This window comes from Nerophis lumbriciformis, linkage group LG06 (genome assembly GCF_033978685.3).
Source record: "Nerophis lumbriciformis linkage group LG06, RoL_Nlum_v2.1, whole genome shotgun sequence".
Lineage (NCBI taxonomy): Eukaryota > Metazoa > Chordata > Actinopteri > Syngnathiformes > Syngnathidae > Nerophis > Nerophis lumbriciformis.
The window spans coordinates 39,936,507-39,955,792 of NC_084553.2; the positions used below are offsets into that span (position 1 = coordinate 39,936,507).

The 19,286-nt window shown below is 41.6% G+C and overlaps 1 protein-coding gene across 6 annotated transcripts in view; it reads right to left on the minus strand.

Moving 5' to 3' along the window:
- Positions 1-19,286, minus strand: part of greb1 (growth regulating estrogen receptor binding 1) — a 42,792-nt gene that overhangs the window by 9,994 nt on the left and 13,512 nt on the right. For 3 of the 6 annotated variants that reach the window (XR_009815629.1, XM_061964328.1, XM_061964331.1), the window contains exons 2-27: positions 15,380-15,546; positions 14,761-14,868; positions 14,448-14,624; positions 14,176-14,358; positions 12,686-12,799; positions 11,746-11,874; positions 9,543-9,704; positions 9,320-9,442; positions 9,028-9,213; positions 8,630-8,766; positions 6,863-7,133; positions 6,653-6,781; positions 6,384-6,554; positions 5,790-5,987; positions 5,519-5,702; positions 5,258-5,441; positions 5,047-5,183; positions 4,624-4,975; positions 3,076-3,191; positions 2,791-2,999; positions 2,122-2,689; positions 1,696-1,852; positions 1,516-1,618; positions 1,288-1,455; positions 1,055-1,191; positions 820-981 (exon numbers count right to left, since the gene is read on the minus strand). Coding sequence is in view for 5 of the 6 variants with exons in the window: in XM_061964328.1 (XP_061820312.1) it covers positions 820-981; positions 1,055-1,191; positions 1,288-1,455; positions 1,516-1,618; positions 1,696-1,852; positions 2,122-2,689; positions 2,791-2,999; positions 3,076-3,191; positions 4,624-4,975; positions 5,047-5,183; positions 5,258-5,441; positions 5,519-5,702; positions 5,790-5,987; positions 6,384-6,554; positions 6,653-6,781; positions 6,863-7,133; positions 8,630-8,766; positions 9,028-9,213; positions 9,320-9,442; positions 9,543-9,704; positions 11,746-11,874; positions 12,686-12,799; positions 14,176-14,358; positions 14,448-14,624; positions 14,761-14,868; positions 15,380-15,546 (4,732 nt within the window). In the remaining variant the exon portion in view is untranslated. The remainder of the gene's footprint in view (positions 1-819; positions 982-1,054; positions 1,192-1,287; positions 1,456-1,515; positions 1,619-1,695; positions 1,853-2,121; positions 2,690-2,790; positions 3,000-3,075; positions 3,192-4,623; positions 4,976-5,046; positions 5,184-5,257; positions 5,442-5,518; positions 5,703-5,789; positions 5,988-6,383; positions 6,555-6,652; positions 6,782-6,862; positions 7,134-8,629; positions 8,767-9,027; positions 9,214-9,319; positions 9,443-9,542; positions 9,705-11,745; positions 11,875-12,685; positions 12,800-14,175; positions 14,359-14,447; positions 14,625-14,760; positions 14,869-15,379; positions 15,547-19,286) is intronic. The other 3 variants (XM_061964332.1, XM_061964329.1, XM_061964330.1) reach the window with 3 other exon arrangements.

The window sequence follows — 19,286 nt, forward strand, 5'->3', positions numbered from 1 at the left end:
CATAATTTTATCAAAAGACCTCGAAGTGTTAAAACAAAAATAAAACTATACATGTTTGGTATTTTTGTGTAGTGCTGAATTTGATTTCAAGATTGGAGCAAAAAAAGTAAAATAACATAATAAAATAAAAAAAATCCCAAATGTTTGTATGCCCTTTGAAAAATAAAGGACTCCAATGTCCTGTTTGGATTTAGGATGTTGTTGAATAACTGTCAGTATCGTACACCTGTGAAAGAATTGGACAATACAATTTTACAGTACAAAATAAAAACGTACTTGGGAAAATAATGTACCGGTATAATGGAGAAACACAACAAGAGTTATGGACAAAATATAGCAAAAATGCACTGAAAGGACAAAAAAGTCAGCCTATGTGTTTATTATTGTGGTTTGCAGTGATATATAATTACACTGCATCATTTCTCCCGTCCAAAGGCAAAACCCAGTAACTCAATTTTGGTCAAAACTGAGCTGATAATAATTTTGGAGTTACTAGGTGATATAAAATATAAAATTGCAGGCTGGAATTGCGGATACCAATTAACATCAACAAAGCAGAAATCAAATCTCTGTGAATGGATGGGAGTTTAATATAAAATAGATTGGTTTTCGTTTGTTTTATCAAAATCAGCTAGAAGTGAGTTACTAGGTTCTGCTTTTGGACGGGAGATTTGGGATACTGGCATATTGCAATGGCTCATCTGCAGCACCACCTAGTGCATAAAAAAGCATATTGCAAATGAGAAAGGTGGCTCATATTGGGAATGATTACCAATATGAATAAATAGGCATGCTAATATTGATTGTCCATTCACTCACCCTGTCTGTGGACAGAGGCAGCCGCAAGCCCTCCACTTGGCCTCCTGGTTGGTTGAAGCTAAAATAGTGCTCTTTGGACTTTGGGATGATAAAGTAGAGCTGGATCTCTTCTCCAAGTCGCAGATGGGTAAATGTAAAGACATGGAGCGAGGATTCGTAGATCTTAAAAGCATTTTACAGAAATAAAATCAGTTAGAGAGTAATTCATCCTAATGTATGTTTGTTTGTGACTGACCTGGTATCTTGGGTTGAAGCCTAAGTACAGATGGCAATGTTCACAATGGTGATAAGTGTTAAAGGCAGCATATTTGGATAGTTTGATCCTGGTTGTGCGCCTCCTCAAGCACACATCTTCCTGATGCACTGTGTTGCCTTAGAAAGGCAACAAAAAAAGTGAAAATATTACATATGTGATTATTAAGCACCAAATATGTCTTCTTGTGTGTATTTTTGTCTGACTATGCCTACCATCAGAAACTGGTTTGTATCCAGGGCAGTAGACGAAACTGATGTCATCATATTTGGGGTCATGGACTGTGTAGTCGAAGGACAATGTCTTCATAATTTCTGGGTTGGGCCAGAGGACATTGGATGGGCTGTATTGGACCCCATCTTCCCGGGCATCTAAAAGCACAGCTAATGCATAAACACCTCCTTAACATAATCCTCTATTTAATTTTATTCCATTACACTTACTGAGGTTGATTTCTTCTTCATTGTAGATATCCACCTCCATAAGCCTGATCAGCATCCGGGACAGAATACCCAGGAAGTGAAGGTAAGCGCCTGTCTTACCCACCTTTCCGAATTAGCCACAAAAGAAAAGAAGGCATGAACAACATGGGTTTGGTGGTAAATAAGGAAAAATAAAGATACCTGTGGGGGTCCACTGAGGAGCAGCCTGCGAGGGTGGAAGTTGTCGCTTCGACCTTCGGTGCGATTACTGCTGTCCATGTGGTAAGGGCGGGGGACTGTCCACTGGCGGTAGTACAGAGACTGTTCTGTGCACGTCATCATTTTACTCAGCAAAGGCCTGAACACAAGTATATACAGATAATTTAAAGTTAATTTAGCATTCATTCGATAAGGGCCTGTTGAGGGTATACTGAAATAAATGATAACATTCACAAGTAGAGCAGACCTTGTTGAATTTTTTGAATGTAGTTTTTCAGTAAAAATACCAAAACCTGCAATTTAGGACACTCATTTAAATACTGGTGAGTGAATGCTGATACATATTATGGACAAAGCTTTGCATTTTACTGAGAACAACTAATGTTTCAAAGTGTTGTGTGTCCTCACCTGAAGCTGCTGACCCATGCTACAGACATATGTGGCAGGAAGGAGGTACATCGCGGAAGCCCGCTGCCGTCATTGGCTGTGATGATATCATAAAGCGAGCGGGGAAGGAGCACAGATGGTGGGCGACTTACTCCTCGTGCCCAGGAGCAGTTCAGATGGGGAGAGGAGGCTCGGGGCGACAAAGAGCCAGAGGAGGTGGATTTGGAAGGGTGGCGACGAGACTGGGCAGGGAGCAGTGGTGGTTGGAGTTGTGGGTGGGATACTTGGTGAAAGTAAGATTGAAAGTTAATTTGGGATACTGGATGGTTCTGACTTGGAACTTGTTGGGCCTGGGCGTAAGTCTGGGATTGAGACTGGCTTAGGTGGTGAAAAGAGGGTTGAGGATATAAAAATGCTTGAGAAGTGGACTGAGCAGGAAGCTGAGTCTGCGCTCGTGAAGGAGACGGGGTGCTGGCCTTTGTGCTCTTTGGGGCTTTTGGTGATATGTTGTTCTGAGTAGAGGGTGTAGCTTTTGCTCCAATATCTGGGCTGGATTGGACTGGTAGGTTGGAGGAAGGAGGGGAGTTTTCTAAAAGGAAAGAATAGAGAAACACATCAATACTGTACACTCATTCAGGATTGAAATGATCCTCAAATTAAAATTGTGCCTAATAGTGATTATTTACTGACTACCGTTATCCTGGGCCTCCTCTTCCTCATTGTCAGTGCTGCTGAGTTTTTCTGCATCACTCTCCAGCAAGTCACTTCCTGGCCCCGGGTTGTGCGGGGACCGAGACTCCGCCTTCAGCAGATAGGCTGCTAGTCCCAACTCTTGTTCGAGGGTGGTACGTTGCAGATAGGAGCAGCTTATCACTCGAAGGTCACAGTACTTCAATGACCTGTGGAAATAATAGTCAGTGACTGCACTTGGTATATTTTAGAATTTAAGAAGAAACACACTGGTTTGGTGCCAACCTGGGAAGTGACTCTCCCAGAGGTTCAGCTCCTGACAGGATTAGGATGCAAGGAAGGGCCTCAAGCTCCAGGTAGGTTCGAGGAACCCAATCAGCTTCTTGGACTTTCAGCCATATCTACATTAAACAAACTAGCTGCAGTCTTGAACTTTACACAAAAACTACAATATTATTAGGGCTGTCTTTAAATAATCGGAGATATGACAATTCGGTTCGGCGGAGTCTGATTTCACTATCATCCTTGCCGTCGAATCATATGATATAAATATTCCTTCCCTCATCCGTGGGAGGGAGGCGAGTTAATACCCCTTAGTGCCCTCGTGTACAGCAGGTGTGTTGTGAGGATATATTGATTGCAATTATCATGTCTTATTTAAATGTTAGTAAAATATTCTTGTGTGCAGACAAATATTGTTTAGAGAGTAAGAGACCAATTTTAGTTTTGTCACTTCAGACTTCCTCAGAACTCGCTGCTTGGTGTGACGTCACATCTTGAAAATCAATGTTTTGACTTCCCACACTTATTACATAAAATGTATTTGTTTACACACACAAATATTTTACTAATAGTGTTAGGAGGATGAGCTCGCCGTCCCATTGAGCACCTCTGGCTGGCAGAAATCCCGCCGTTGGGACTGGTCGCCAGAAATTGGACAAAGAGCGGGCGCACACCACCTCGCCCTGGATTGTGACTCTCTTCTTGAAAAAGATAATTATCCTTCCGCTGGATTACATACAGAAAATCTGTTATCACGGTTACTTCCTCTGTTTAGCCAAGGTTGATTGGTGTTGCGCCTAACCGAGGACCTCACACACTGTGGTTTGGCCTTTTTTTTTAGGTGGAAAAACTTTGAAATGAGATCTTTGTTTGGTTACTTTACTGTAAGACTATATTTCTTTTATGAGTACTTTAATTAATTTGTAAATATTCAGGTATATAAAAGTGTTGGAGCACATCCATGTGAAGTTACTGATACCTAGTTACCAGTCAGTATACACTTCTACAGTGATCGTCAAACTGTGTTAGTGGTACACAGGCTTCATCTAGTGGTATGCCAAAGAATCACTTGGTTAAAGTAGAGTGTTTTAATTTCCTATATGGAAACACAGTGTTACTGTTTAAATTGTGAGTAATGTTGTAGTGGCACAAAAATATTAAATATACTTGTTAAATAAAACCTCTACCTTGTTTTTTTAATGAATACATAGGCCTACTATGCTATTGTATTTTACTGTTGGTCATTACAGTGGTACTTTGGGAGCCATGTTTTTCTAAGGTGGTACTTGATGAAAATAGTTTGAGAACCACTGCACTTCTACATATTGTTATCTGTTTATTTCTCTTCAAAACGCGTTCTGAATTCGACTGATCGTCGAGGATGGGCAATATCCAACAAATCAAATTTGACTATAAAAGTCCTTTGTCAAAGACAGCTCTAAATACCATCATAAAATAGAAAGGCAAATACATTGAATGGAGAATCTGGTCATTACACTTACATGAACAAAACATGGAAAAAAAATATAGAGTTGGTTCCCTTTTGCATACCTTAATCTGATCAACAAAGCTCTGCCCAATATTCAGAGGCTGGCCTGGATTCCCCAGTATGATCTCAAATTTCTCCTCAAGACCCAGTTGCCTCCTCACTCTGGATAGTCGCCGATGTGCCCATGCTGCCAGAGCCAGAGAGGGGATCCGCAGTAAGACCATGTGACCATGGCGGGTAGGGCATTGCTGGGCAGCACTTAGCAGCGATTGCACGATGCCCAGCGTCTCCACAGATGAGTGTTTATGGAGATTGTGCGAGCCGCTGAGCCTCCCAGACACAGCCATCAGCGCTATGCAGTAGTGATGAATGAGAACGGTGGTGCGGATCACAGCACTGTGCAGCTTTGGGAACCTGGAGGGAAAAAATATTATTTTGTGTGCAAGCCACCATAACTCGCTACTGACATCACATGTGTATGCTACCTTTCCTCCAGGGAAGCTGCCATGCTCTCAAACGAAGAATCGTACCGCATCAGGGGCAGGCTTCCTCCTGAGCGAGTTGAGTCTAAAAGCTCGGACACACCAAAGTAGCGTGTTCTTTCATGATACAGGTCAACATCCTACACAAACACACGACACAACTAATAACATGTTCTGCTGTTTCATTTTTAGCACATATAGTATCAAATCTTACATTGCTGAAAGACGAAGGCCAGTGGATTTCGTTGTAAGGGCTGATGCGTGTGAATTGTGTCTGCAGAGCGAAGGGGAAGGATGTCACATGGAGAATCAGGATGTTGGGAGCATCTCTGATCCGTCTGGAATTTAGTAGCTGGTCCACCAGGCCCAAACCAGACTCCGAGTTACAGTAGGAGGCACTGAGGGACAGAAAAACTGATTTGTTAATAAAAAAAAAAAGTAAGTGACAAGGTAAGATTTGGATTTAATTACACACCTGCTAATGTCCCAGTGGGCGTGGTCATGGATTAGGATGTAAAGCGTATAAGAGTTGCTGTGTGCTTCTTGGATAAGGCTGTCAATTTGCACTTGAGCACTTTGATCCATTTTAACCACAAAGCGCTCCGCATCCCGCTGAGATGCGCACTCTTGGTCTAGACTCCCGAGTTCCTGAAGAACACCTTAAATGCAGGTATACAAGTCATCATTTAAACACCCTTGTGGACAAAATAGGGGTGAGCGGAAATGCATAGAAACATGTAACTAACCCGAGCTCCATAGGTGGAGGACAGTTTGTTGAAATGTGACCTCAGATGGAGGAACCAGGATGAGGAAATTGACCCTGTCAAAAGACACAAGGTCCAGGTTCTGTGTGCTGGAATCTGCTATGGCACAAACATGAGACAGCAGCTTTCTTGCCACTGCTAACTGGATGGGCCGGACCTCCCGCCACTCTACAGAGTACTCTATAAGCACAGGTACACACAGGTGTTCACATATTAGTCTGAAGCATTGGCAGTGTTAAATACAGTCAATCAGTGGCGGTTTCAGATGTGGGCTACATGGCAATTGCCCAGGGCAGGATTCTCTAGGGGGCGCCGCAAGGATGAGGAAGAAACAAAGGTATCTATTTGTGCCCCCACCCCCTGCCTAAAGTGAATAAACCTAAACCAATGAGAAACGATGAGAGATTATCATCACAAGTCCACATCTCTGTCAATGTAGCCAAGGAACGAGGACAAAAGGGGCTCTCGACTCACCAAGGCACAATTAAAGTTAACTGCAGTTAATATTGAACCTTAGAGTTGAAATTGTGTCAAACATAGATGCTGCTAAATTATCTACTATAAATGGTCTCTCACCTGTACAGGTTTCTTTAGTAGCCAGAACTCTTTGTTTAGGGCTGTGTGAGTCCTTTGGACTGCGTGTCTTTTTCACACTTTTGTCATCAGTTGATTCCTGACTGCTGGATAAGGGAGATGGCTCATTGCTGTCCAGTGTTGCACTGTCCAGCAGGGAATCCATATCACCGTCTGAGAAACAGTAAGTTAAGTGTTTAGGAGCTTGCACATACCGTAACAGAACATGCACAAGACAAAACCAAACAAAGCTAAAGCAGAGTCAAATTCACCTTGTCCAAGTGAATTGCAGAACTGGATGAGTTCCTGGGTTTCGCCAGATGAAAGCTGGTGGTTTATTTCTCTCAAACCCTCACTGGGAGAGAACATACTCTCTGCCAAGGCCCGACATTGGTGTTTACCTGCATCAACAACACACACGAATACACGTAATCTGTTGCATTTTCAGAAAAATATTTCTACGATACAAACACAACTCCCACCTGTGACTACCACACAAGACTGTGTTTCTTGCCCGGAAGCAGTGACAATGACGACTACATAGTTTGTGTTTTGGAACCCTCCTTCCAATAACTTGCAAAACATCAGCTGAAGGCCTTGAGCCAAAGATCCCACATGCTCCCCAAACACCACAACCCCTACTCCACACGACGACGCAGCCAGCTGGGCAAGCCAAGGAAGCTGGCTTGGGGTCAGTGGCTGCTGGTAGGGTAAACTGAGATGCTGAGGGAGCCCAGGAAGAGTGGGAGGTGTCTGGAGAGCCAAGAAGAGCATGTGAGTCATTGGTCAGTGTCTTCAGTCAGAAAAGTAGAAAAGTGCTCATAGTAGCTGAGGGTTATTAGCTTTACTGCAGAGACTACTATGTATTTATTTAAATAGAACTATGTATAAATACAAATACACTTTTTATGTGGTTTGGCAATGTTGAGGCTTTCTTTTCTCTGTTTTAAACGGCAAATAGTTTTTTAAAATGGAAAATTAAATAGAAAATGTATCTTTATAACTGTGGCTTATTGGAAGCAAGAAAGAGAAGAGGCAGGATAATTTGCAAGAGAAGAGTTAAGATTAAGGTCTTCTTGTCAAAGCAACCTTTATATCTCAATAATAAAACCACTAAACTGCTTAGTTATTGCTGTTGCATGCTATGTGTAGTGTTCATGAGTTTTGTTGTCTCTGACTGTTCGTAAGGCCATGAAAGTGTCATTAATCTTGTCTCTGTGTGTGCAAGTGCGCGCCAAGGAGGACTGCTGTGTAAAGTTAGGTTTGCTGATGTTGTTTAGGCATAATTGAGGCTAACATTAGGTTTTTTGTTTTGGCAATAAATAGATTGTTAATCAACCGTCTCTTTGTAATCCTTACATTGCCGAGACCAGTGGTTCTTAACCTTGTTGGAGGTACCGAACCCCACCAGTTTTCATATGTGCGGTCACCGAACCCTTCTTTAGTGATTTTTTAATTTTTTTAATTCAAGACAAAGTTATGTTTTTTTTTTACTGCTGCACAAAATGAACAGTGCATGAACATCACCTTGTTCAAAGAAAAAAACAACAACACAGTGCATGAACTCACAACAAATTACACACCTGCAAATCAGTGTGACTTCTGCTTTTACCGTATCCACAATACGCCGATAGGGAGAAGTTTTATTCACACGATGAGTCGGGTGTGTCTTGACCTCCGCCGAACCCCTGAGGCCGACTCACCGAACCCCTAGGGTTCCATCGAAACCAGGTTAAGAACCACTGCCGTAGACGTTACAATACGAGCGTTTGAGACAAGTACGTCTAATATTGAGCAAGCTGTGATGTAACTACTTCTTTAAGCAGTCTTGTGTTTAAGAATTTAATAATTTTTAAAATTAATTTATGGAAGCGCGATAACTACAGAACCTTGTTACATGGAACGACGCAAATCGGGGACCACGTGAAAATGTTTATTAATTTGTCAAACTATTTTAAAATGCATCTAATACCTTTGAGAAGCATGGGTTTGAGTGTCATATTATAAAAAATAGTAATTTTATAGGTGTGTCCATGATCCCATCCATCCATTTTCTACCGCTTATTCCCTTCGGGGTCGCGGGGGGCGCTGGAGCCTATCTCAGCTACAAACGGGCGGAATACACCCTGGACAAGTCGCCACCTCATCACAGGGCCAACACAGATATACAGACAACATTCACACTCACAGGTGTGTCCATTATTCACGTTCAAAATATTGAAATTACAGTATATATGTGACAAATCAACCTCAATGCCATAGTGCCTCCCTTGAGAGCCTGGTGTTTGAGGTTGTTGGTTCTGTCTGATTTCACTGAGGTGTGATTCTCTCCATGACCTCATGAATATCTGCTCCAAGTCCTCAATCAGGGGCACTTGGTCTGGGCCTTGGGAAAAAAAGACAGAAATCATGAGTTTGGCGGGAAAATGTGAAAAACAGGAGTATTAAATGTGTGGTATGCTTGCAAAACAATGAAAAATACAGTTAAATATTAAATAACTATAGCTGTAGATTGCTCTCTCATACAGTGTTTGCTCACCATCTAGTGGTCATTGTGAAAAACGCTTACAATACTGTGAACCATGAATGACTTTTTATCTGAAGTCCTGCTGAGCAGGATGTGATTACAGTTTGATATGGGACTCACCAAGCTGAACAAGATAGTAGACAGTGAGTAGAATCTGCATCTCAGTTGAGAGTGGCTGAATGGGTGATGGTCCGTAGTGCTGGTAGACTCTGGGAAGGGTCTGAGAGCTCAAATAACAACTCTGGAGAAGAGAACTGACGAGCACTTCGCTGACATTACCAGTCAGCCTAGGGAGAGGACCGTGACCTGTATGTATAGAATAGACATACACAATACTTCACAAAACGTATTTAAGAAGGGTGTAATTATGACAGCCATCATCCTGTGTGCCACTAATATAAATATGTCTGACCTTTGAAGATGACAGGTTGTAGTCCACATGTGCGTAACAGCTGATCAGGCACAGCTACAGACAATCCAGAGGGAGAAAGTGTGGTTGAGGACCTCTGGGAGGAACTCATGGGTGTGGCGGCATCTGCCCAAATATATATTCATAATTATATTGTATTCATGGAAACATATCCCTTTAGAGTAAAGACACACATATTGCACCCTTCACTTAATTGTTTTTTTACCTAATCTGGCTCCGTTTGTGGTGGAAGAATGCGCTGTCGAAGACGATAAGGTTGATGAAGATGGCGACATCTTTACTGTGTTCTCTGAAACAACGTTGGAAGCCAATTCAGGGGACCAACCCTTGTGCCTCTTTTTAGGGGGTCCAACATTTGTCTGTGTCCCTGCAGAGTAAGAAAAAGTGTTTTACCGCAAGTTAGTTAATTTTCAGGTTAAAACTTTGTTCTCCTGCTGTTCGACTCTCCTATATTAATAATGGAAGTACTAATAATAAAATATTATTTATACATACATATATATATGTATATATATATATATATATATATATATGTATGTATAAAAAATAGTTTCCGCGAAAATTTGATTTACACACTGACACAATAAAGGTTTTATATTTATATATATATATATATATATATATATATATATATATATATATATATGTATGTATAAAAAATAGTTTCCTCGAAAATTTGATTTACACACTGACACAATAAAGTTTTTTTTCAAAAGGGTATAGTTGTATTTTATGCAACACCCTGTCTCCTCCTGCACCAATTAAACAACATTGACAGGAAGGAAGCTTTTTTTTATTCAGTGAGAAAGTAGGAAAAAAGAAGAGAGACTTTTACAACCTTGCTTTATGGAGGCCACTGAGGAGAAGAAGGCGAGAGGGAAAAGTTTAGTGCCGTAAGTGTTGGCAAATGAATTCAGGCAGACAAAAGACGTCCTCCAACACAATGCAGTTTGCTGCCTCCCTACAGCAGTGGTGTTATAACACACGGGGCTGCTCTCCCTTTTAGGAGTGTGAAAAATCCCAGGGGGTTTAAGGACAACAGACACAAAGGCTACACTTACAGTGATGATATGATACAGAGGTCATTTAGAATGCAATACTTAAAGGAAAACTGCACTTTTTGGGGGAATTTTGCCCATCATCCACAATCCGTAAGTGAGAAAAGAACACACATATTTTCCCCTTTCCTTTGTGTTCTAAATAGTAAAAAAGTGCTAGGAATGCAAGTAATAGGGATTAATCTCTTCTGCCCATAAAGCTCTGACAAACCTCCAAAAAACTTTTAATTTACATGTTGTAATTATGTCTGTAATGTTGCAACATTCATGAAAACATGTATTACTGACAGTAAATTGGGTCATTATAAGCATGACTGTAACTTCCTTCCGAGATTTTACAGAACGCATTGAGACACCCTTGGAGCTTTATCATGTAGCGCTAGGGCTGAACGTTTCATGGACAAAATAAGAACACAAAACAGACACTTACAAAGCCCGCTATCACCGGGATACCAACTAATGGGATGGCTGTATCTTATAGATAGCTGTCCTTCCGCTGCTAAATTCAGCTTTATCCTCACTGCTACTAAGGTATAAAATGCTGGGAGCAAATTGTGCATTTGCTTGGTCTTCCTAGCAATGTCGTCGGGTCTTACGCTGCGTTCCATTTGTTGATAGCCAAGTTGAGAGCAAGTATTCACTGCTTTAGTTGGTCCTGATCTTAAGTGTTGTGAGTGGAATTACAAAACATTTCGACTACTTAGCTGTGTGCCACAACTTTATGCTACAGTATAGAGGTGAGAGGTATAATTTAAAACCTGGCATTAACGGTTTCAGACTCAAAGACGATACAGCAGCAGCAGAAGCAGCTCTATTAACTAACATCCCTCTCGCTAGTGGCGAGTGGAGGAGTTTGAATGAGACGCTGTGAGGAAGACGCTGTGTCACTACGGCAGAAAAGTAGTTCCTCTGTGTTAGCTCTTACAATAACAATGACGCAATAGCTTGGTTAATATGCAGGTCACAGCATGTAAATAGAGCGTTATTTGTTAGTTTTTGGGTGTTTTTTTTATAGGGCCTTATAGGCAAAATTAATGACTCCCAATTACCTTAATTTTTAGCCGCACCATACTATCCACTTTTTTACAACCTAGAATGCACAGAAAAGACATACGTTTTTTTATTGTCTCACACATGGATGGATGATGAGAATTCCCTGAAATGTAAAGTTTTCTTTATAATTGCAAGACCATTTGCAGAGTGTGTCAATTATATAATGTTTTCAAATAAGGTTTCCACCAAAATGTTGATGATGCAATTAAGATATTTTGATCCACATGACTCAGATTACATCTTTCATTTGCACACACGTTTTCACGTTTTCAGTGTACTAGTGAAGATATACAGTACCTGTTGTGGTTGATCTCCCCGGTCCTGAGTGATTCATTGCTGGCTGCGGGATGGGAGGAATGGCATTTTGGCCATTTGTTAGAGGGTGTGGGGTATCGGCGATTTGAGGCAAACCATTTGTATGAGACGCTGTTGTACACACAGAAAGAAACATGTTACATGATGTCAAAAAAATCAATAAACATGTATTGTAATAATTACTCAGCACATTTTAGTCATATTGTCAGCTAATTAAGCTCTGTGACGGTACTGTTTTTGCCTTCCTGATTTTTCTGGTTCTGCTCTCTCTCTCACCTCTTAGTTGCTATAACGCCAAAGTGAAACAGGATCATAGAGCAAAACTGCTGGCAATCCCTTCGAGCAACTTAAACTTGTTGCTGGTTCTTTACCTCGTGTCCTTCTATGCATACCAAACCGCTCCCTCCTTGCTGTTTCCCGTTTCGATACAAGTCGGTATTTACTTTGCTACAGTGTGTTTTTATCGTGCTCTATGTTCCTAGCCTACCAACGGTTAATACTATTTTGTTACTTTGTTTTTTCTTGGATGTTCTTGAGGCACTGGCTGTACCCGGTAGTGCCTTTGTTTTTTGTGTCACCCCTGTGCTCGAACATTAAAAGACTATTATTAAACACACTGCTCGTCTCTCTACTTCATGGGTCCATTTTGCTACAAGATGTAACTAGCTCTTTACAAGGGTAAGGAACCATACTTGGTAACTTAAATTTGAACTGAAATCAAGGCCCCCACACAGAAGTATAAGGCAGAAAACGTAATAATAATAGCAAAATACAGTATATTACTGATATACCATAATAATATTAATAGAATGATTTGAATGTGTATGTATTTCAACAAGTGTCCAACAAAGGGTTACGGGCAGTCAACACAATGTGTATAAAAAACAGAACACAACTAAATGAGACTATTTTTGAGTATCACCTGTGTAGTTGGCGGGTGTATGTGATGGCTGCAACAACAGCAAGTTCGATGACTGTTCATCTGATGTCACATGACCCTCTAAGAGTCTGGGACCTATTTGTCTTATCCTGCCATCTGAAATGCAACATACATATTTTAATACATATATTACTCCATCCATCCATCCATCTTCTTCCACTTATCCGAGGTCGGGTCGCGGGGGCAGCAGCCTAAGCAGGGAAGCCCAGACTTCCCTCTCCCCAGCCACTTCGTCCAGCTCTTCCTGTGGGACCCCGAGGCGTTCCCAGGCCAGCCAAGAGACATAGTCTTCCCAACGTGTCCTGGGTCTTCCCCGCGGCCTCCTACCGGTCGGACGTGCCCTAAACACCTCCCTAGGGAGGCGTTCGGGTGGCATCCTAACCAGATGCCCGAACCACCTCATCTGGCTCCTCTCGATGTGGAGGAGCAGTGGCTTTACTTTGAGCTCCTCCCGGATGGCAGAGCTTCTCACCCTATCTCTAAGGGAGAGCCCCGCCACCCGGCGGAGGAAACTCATTTCGGCCGCTTGTACCCGTGATCTTGTCCTTTCGGTCATAACCCAAAGCTCATGACCATAGGTGAGGATGGGAACGTAGATCGACCGGTAAATTGAGAGCTTTGCCTTCCGGCTCAGCTCCTTCTTCACCACAACGGATCGATACAGCGTCCGCATTACTGAAGACGCCGCACCGATCCGCCTGTCGATCTCACGATCCACTCTTCCCTCACTCGTGAACAAGACTCCGAGGTACTTGAACTCCTCCACTTGGGGCAAGATCTCCTCCCCAACCCGGAGATGGCACTCCACCCTTTTCCGGGCGAGAACCATGGACTCGGACTTGGAGGTGCTGATTCTCATCCCAGTCGCTTCACACTCAGCTGCGAACCGATCCAGTGAGAGCTGAAGATCCTGGCCAGATGAAGCCATCAGGACCACATCATCTGCAAAAAGCAGAGACCTAATCCTGCAGCCACCAAACCAGATCCCCTCAACGCCTTGACTGCGCCTAGAAATTCTGTCCATAAAAGTTATGAACAGAATCGGTGACAAAGGGCAGCCTTGGCGGAGTCCAACCCTCACTGGAAACGTGTCCGACTTACTACCGGCAATGCGGACCAGGCTCTGGCACTGATCATACAGGGAGCGGACTGCCACAATCAGACAGTCCGATACCCCGTACTCTCTGAGCACTCCCCACAGGACTTCCCGAGGGACACGGTCGAATGCCTTCTCCAAGTCTACAAAACACATGTAGACTGGTTGGGCAAACTCCCATGCACCCTCAAGGACCCTGCGGAGAGTATAGAGCTGGTCCACAGTTCCACGACCAGGACGAAAACCACACTGTTCCTCCTGAATCCGAGGTTCGACTATCTATATACATATATTACTGTGAGTGTAAAAACATGGATGTTTTCAAAGAAATTATTTCTGAATTCAAAGGTAAGATTTTATGATTCAATGTCCTTACCGTGTCCCCTCCAACAGATGGCAGCTCCTTTAACTAGCACACCTTGGTTGTTTCGGTGCAGATGGTACTTTAAGTGCTTCTGTTTCTTAGGCTGGGTGCTGAGTTTCAGGTTAATGTGGTTGGCGAAATCTGTGAAGTAGCGGAACCCCTTTTCACCACAGCCCATGCAGTTCCCAGAGAAGCCTGCAGCAGGCACGCACACAAAACAATGCGCGATGACGCCTTTCCAGATACATTTATGCAAAGTTTGCTGTGTAAACCTCCTGCCTCACCCAGCAGAGCGTTGTGACCTCGTTCATCCGGCAAGAAGCGATGGTCGACGGCGCACACTAGCAGGCTATCGGGGAGAGAGGGGGACTTAAGCCCAACCAGCATGAACCCAGGGAGAACATCCAAGGGGTCGGATGCCAATGATGACAGACGTAAATCCCTGCCTGCTTGACAGAAACCTGCAGCGAAAGAGAATAGTTATTTTTTAAATGTCATGTGGTAATATTGCACTAACAGAAGTTTTGCAAAAGACCACATTTTAAGTCACTTTTCTCTGTATTTTTCTGTATGAAAGTGAACAAAGTGTGCACAAACCATCTGTGGTGCAGCATCCCTCTGGCGGGGGTTTCATCTGATAGAGTATTGGGGGACTGTTTGATTCTGACCCATCTTCTTCATCTTCATCATTATTCTCTGCACGGCCTGTTAAGAGTCGTGTACAGGAAAAAAGTCAGTCACACTTAAGCATAATGGGAGCTTTTACGCAGCCTATACTATGATGTGATACTACAACAACTATGAATCGAAACATCTAGTGTTGACAGCTTTAGGCAAATGTGACAATAAGAGCAATGCATGAGTGAATACAAACAATTGTAGTAAAGATGTGATAGAAGCTATAACAACAACAAGAAGCCAAAGAGGACTGTGGAATTAGCTTTACCACTTTTACCCTCTCTCTACATTTCCAAATTGATGATGACAATTACTTTGTGAACTATGTTTGTGTTGCAGCAAAACTGATGTTTTTATAGATTGAGACACCATAGTTAATTCCGGAACTGCGATCAAGTATTTTTGTCCTTGTACATTTGAATTGTACTTAGGGATTTCTATGATATGCTGCGATGCAGTAACCAGTGTTATTGTCCTCAATTGAGTATTGGAAGGACTTCTCAGCAGTCACACTTAATGTTTTGGGGACTGCACTTACTATTATTGTGTGCTGCAAGTGGCTGTTCTGCCTCCAGGTACAATTGGGAGAAAATGGGTCGTGGAACTACAATGTTGGACCTCAGCGATGCTTCAATGGAGTTGTGAAGAACCTCCTCAAAGCGTGTGGTCCGCAGCTGGCCCGCATAGGAGTTCCCCATTGGTGTTCTGGTAAAAAAAAAAACGCGCACAATAACCTTTTGCTGGACATTCAACTCACATTTGTATTTGAATTTGCAGTACAAATTCACCCTTTTTACTAATAGTTAGATTCACCTACAAATTCAGTTTATGGTGAACATGGTGACAAAAGTCTTGGGACACATCAATCTGGCATTAATGAATATGGGCTTACCTGAACTGTGTTTTAAAAGGGCCATATTATAATTTGTTTTCTACTTTTATTTATTTATTACATTTTTTTAAACACTTCCTTGTAATCTATATAGCGTGTAATGGTGGTTCTTTGGTCAGAACTTAGCATAGATTATGTTTTACAGACCATTTCTAAGAAGCTTTCCGACCGTCTCTTCAGGATGCGCCGTTTTGTGGGCGCTCTTCTTTACATGTCTCTACTTTGACTGCATCTTTTCCCTGTCATCCATGTTGTAGTTTTAGCGCTTCAACACCGAGTCTACTGACAGATAAGAGTTTGAACTATACACTACTTTGTATTATAAATGACAAACACAAAAGTGGAGGATGCATGTGCATGCATGAGCCAGTCTGCGTCACAACAAGAAGATAGAGAAAAAGAAGGTGCTTATTCACTACAAGGATGGACTCGTTTAAAGCACTTTGGGAAAATTTCTACTATTTATGGAAATATTTGCCGATGTCACACTTGAGAAAAATGTTACAGGTTGTTCAAATTTCAAACGGCTCTTTGAGGAAGGCAAAAGTGTTTTAGAAATATCTCCACCATGCCTCTATGGTTTGATTTCAAATGTTCGGGACTTCTGCAGATCCCGAATACACAAAAGCAGGTACCAATAAGTAGGTAAAGTCTGTTTTGCATCATTGGTCCCCTTTAATGGCTTGTCTCTACTTGAAATGAATATGCAAATGATAAGTGTGCATACTGTGAATGTAGGACAGATCATATATGAGGAATTATGAGGCCCCACCGATAAATCCAATAATATTAAAAAACAGATCACATTAAAAAAACAACAATGCTCTAATGAGGCGAGATTACCTATACTAAACTGTGGTATGTTATGGTGACCAAATCAAGCACTCTTTTTCTCCTACCTACGGAAACTTCCTGAGCTCACTGTAAACAAACATGATGTCGCTTGTGGGGGACTTCTTTACTAAAAGGGATTAATTTTGCATGCTATTTAAACCAAATGTTCTGCAAACATTCTGTAAGGAAAGAAAAACATTGATCTTCAACACATCAAACCGTATCAGCCAGCTGAAACGGCAGAATCATTACAACATCGCCTGCGCTGCTAAACAAGCTACTGCAAAGAAAGTTTTGCAAAAACTACAGTTAATTCTGAAAAAAAAAGTTATTGATTGTGAAGCAAGAAGTTATCAGTATCGACTAGAAAACATTTTATGTAACTTGTAAATGGTCATTACAATAGGTAAATGTATTTCTATTACATTTACATAAGCCATATTTTGTTAAACATTGTGTGCTGTATACTAGAAACTCAAATAGATACCGCCGTTTTCCTTGTAATTACCTTTACTTGAAGAACACCACGTGTTGCGGTAGATGTCTTTACCCCAAAACACACTTCATGCAGAGTAGACGTGACAAAGTTAATATAAAACATATAAATCATAAAATTGTGTGCTTGCCAGCATTTTACTCATTTTATTATACTGGTGGTTATACCCCAAAACACACCCCATGCAGAGTAGACGTGACAAAGTTATTATAAAACCTATCAATCAAAAACACTAGCAACAAATTGTGTGCTTGCCAGCATTTTACTCATTTTATTATAATGTTGGTTATACTATTGTAATGGCAGTCCAATAACAGTTAAGATTGGAAAGTGCGACACAAAATATACAACAACCCAAAAGTATTGCAAAACGTTTTGAAGCAAACAAAATAATCTATCCCAGTATTACTAATTCATCCAGTCCGGACTATAATGGAGAATGTGTTTTAAAAAGACAATGACATGTATTGACTAATGTCCCATAAACAAAAGAGCAGGTTATTGGACAAAAGCACAGAGAGTAGACTCAAAACTCTGAAATCCAGAGCCACATCTTCACATACACATTAACAGCAGTAACTAATGGAGGCATCAGTCCAGACGGCATGCCATAAAATCAGCAGCACTGACAGAGTAAGGACACCCTGACCTAGACGCTACTCCCTTTTTGTTTTTCTCTCTCCTGCATGTCACTCTGGTTGACCACAGCCCAGATGTAGAAAACACTCCTTCAAAATGTTGCCTGCGTAACTGACAGTGTATCTGAAATTAATGTTACGTTTTGTATCTTTTAAATTACACACATATGCTTATTCGACCAACAAAAACATTGTTTCTCACAGATTTGTATTTAGTGAGCAGAATGTATTTCGGCCAAGGTGCTAATTGTGAACACTGGCAGGCAAGTTGATTAGATTCAGTGTGGAACAAACTGGGTAGGCAAATAAGCATACGACAAGGGTGGCTTGCGAACACCAACATAATCCTCCCTTTGCCCATATGCCGGCTACCCCCATTTAACATTACACACATATTCATTAACCCAAGACAGCACACCCAAGCAAGACAGACATAACCTGCAGATCAGCTACGTAAATACACACACTAGTAAGTAATACTGATCTATAGCTTTTTGAGACATATAACACCTGTTAGCAGGACCACAGCTTCCTAAAATCCTAAAAGACCCCTGAGCAACAAACTTTCAGTACCAGCCAAGCACAAAAAGAAAGAAGGTAGTCACTGATATAAAACGTAAAATGCACACCTTTGATAACATTGAAAACTGCTAACGTTAGCAGTCAACTCCAAAACCTGGATTTCAGGACCTCTTTAGTTGGTTTTCCCACCATTTTTCACTTTGCTGCATTGAAATACATTGTTACAGAAAATACTGAGTAACAGTGGAAACACTTGAGTCCTACTTCTTTGACTGCAAGTTTGCTCATGTCTGATGTATACAGTATATTTCTTTTCTCAGATTCTTTTTCTCTTGACGCCCATTGTTGAGGCTGCTCCTTTTGGAACAAGCATTCTAAAAGGAGCGATTAAAAGCAATTGAAGAAGCAAAACGTGATGTATACAGAGGTTACAAGTCTTCCGTGACATTACAGATGATGGCGGTTCAAACTCCAAAGTTTTGTGCAACTTTGTGCAGATTGTGCAGACCTCGAACTGTGAGGCACAGTATTGTTATAAATAGGGACTGGCATTATAACAGATGAATCAATTGTTAAGAAGTAAATGATTGTGTGATTAATTGGCTATGACCAGCAGAGATGCTTTTAATTCAACTTCGAGTAGTTTACTGCCACCAGAAGAAGTTGAGCTACTCCGAAATAGACCTCCTGCAGAAAACATGTTTCCGATCGTTCAATATATACAGTTGTACCTTGGTTTTCGTACGCCCCATTTGTGTAGGATTTTGTACACCGTCTCGATGATCGTACAGCCAAACATTGGGCCTAACAAACTAGTCCATTTTCTAGTGCAGTGATTTTCAACCAGTGTGCCGCGGCACACTAGTGTGCCGTGAGAGATTGTCAGGTGTGCCGTGGGAAATTATGTAGTATCTCCTAATTAACCATTGTCGGGTGTCTGTGCTATAATAAAGTGCGGCAGATATTGTAATACTCTTCTATTTCAGTAGGTGTCAGTAAAGGGCGATAAATACCTGTAAAGACAATCGAGTTAGCGCTGCGCGACACGTGACAGTGACAGTTT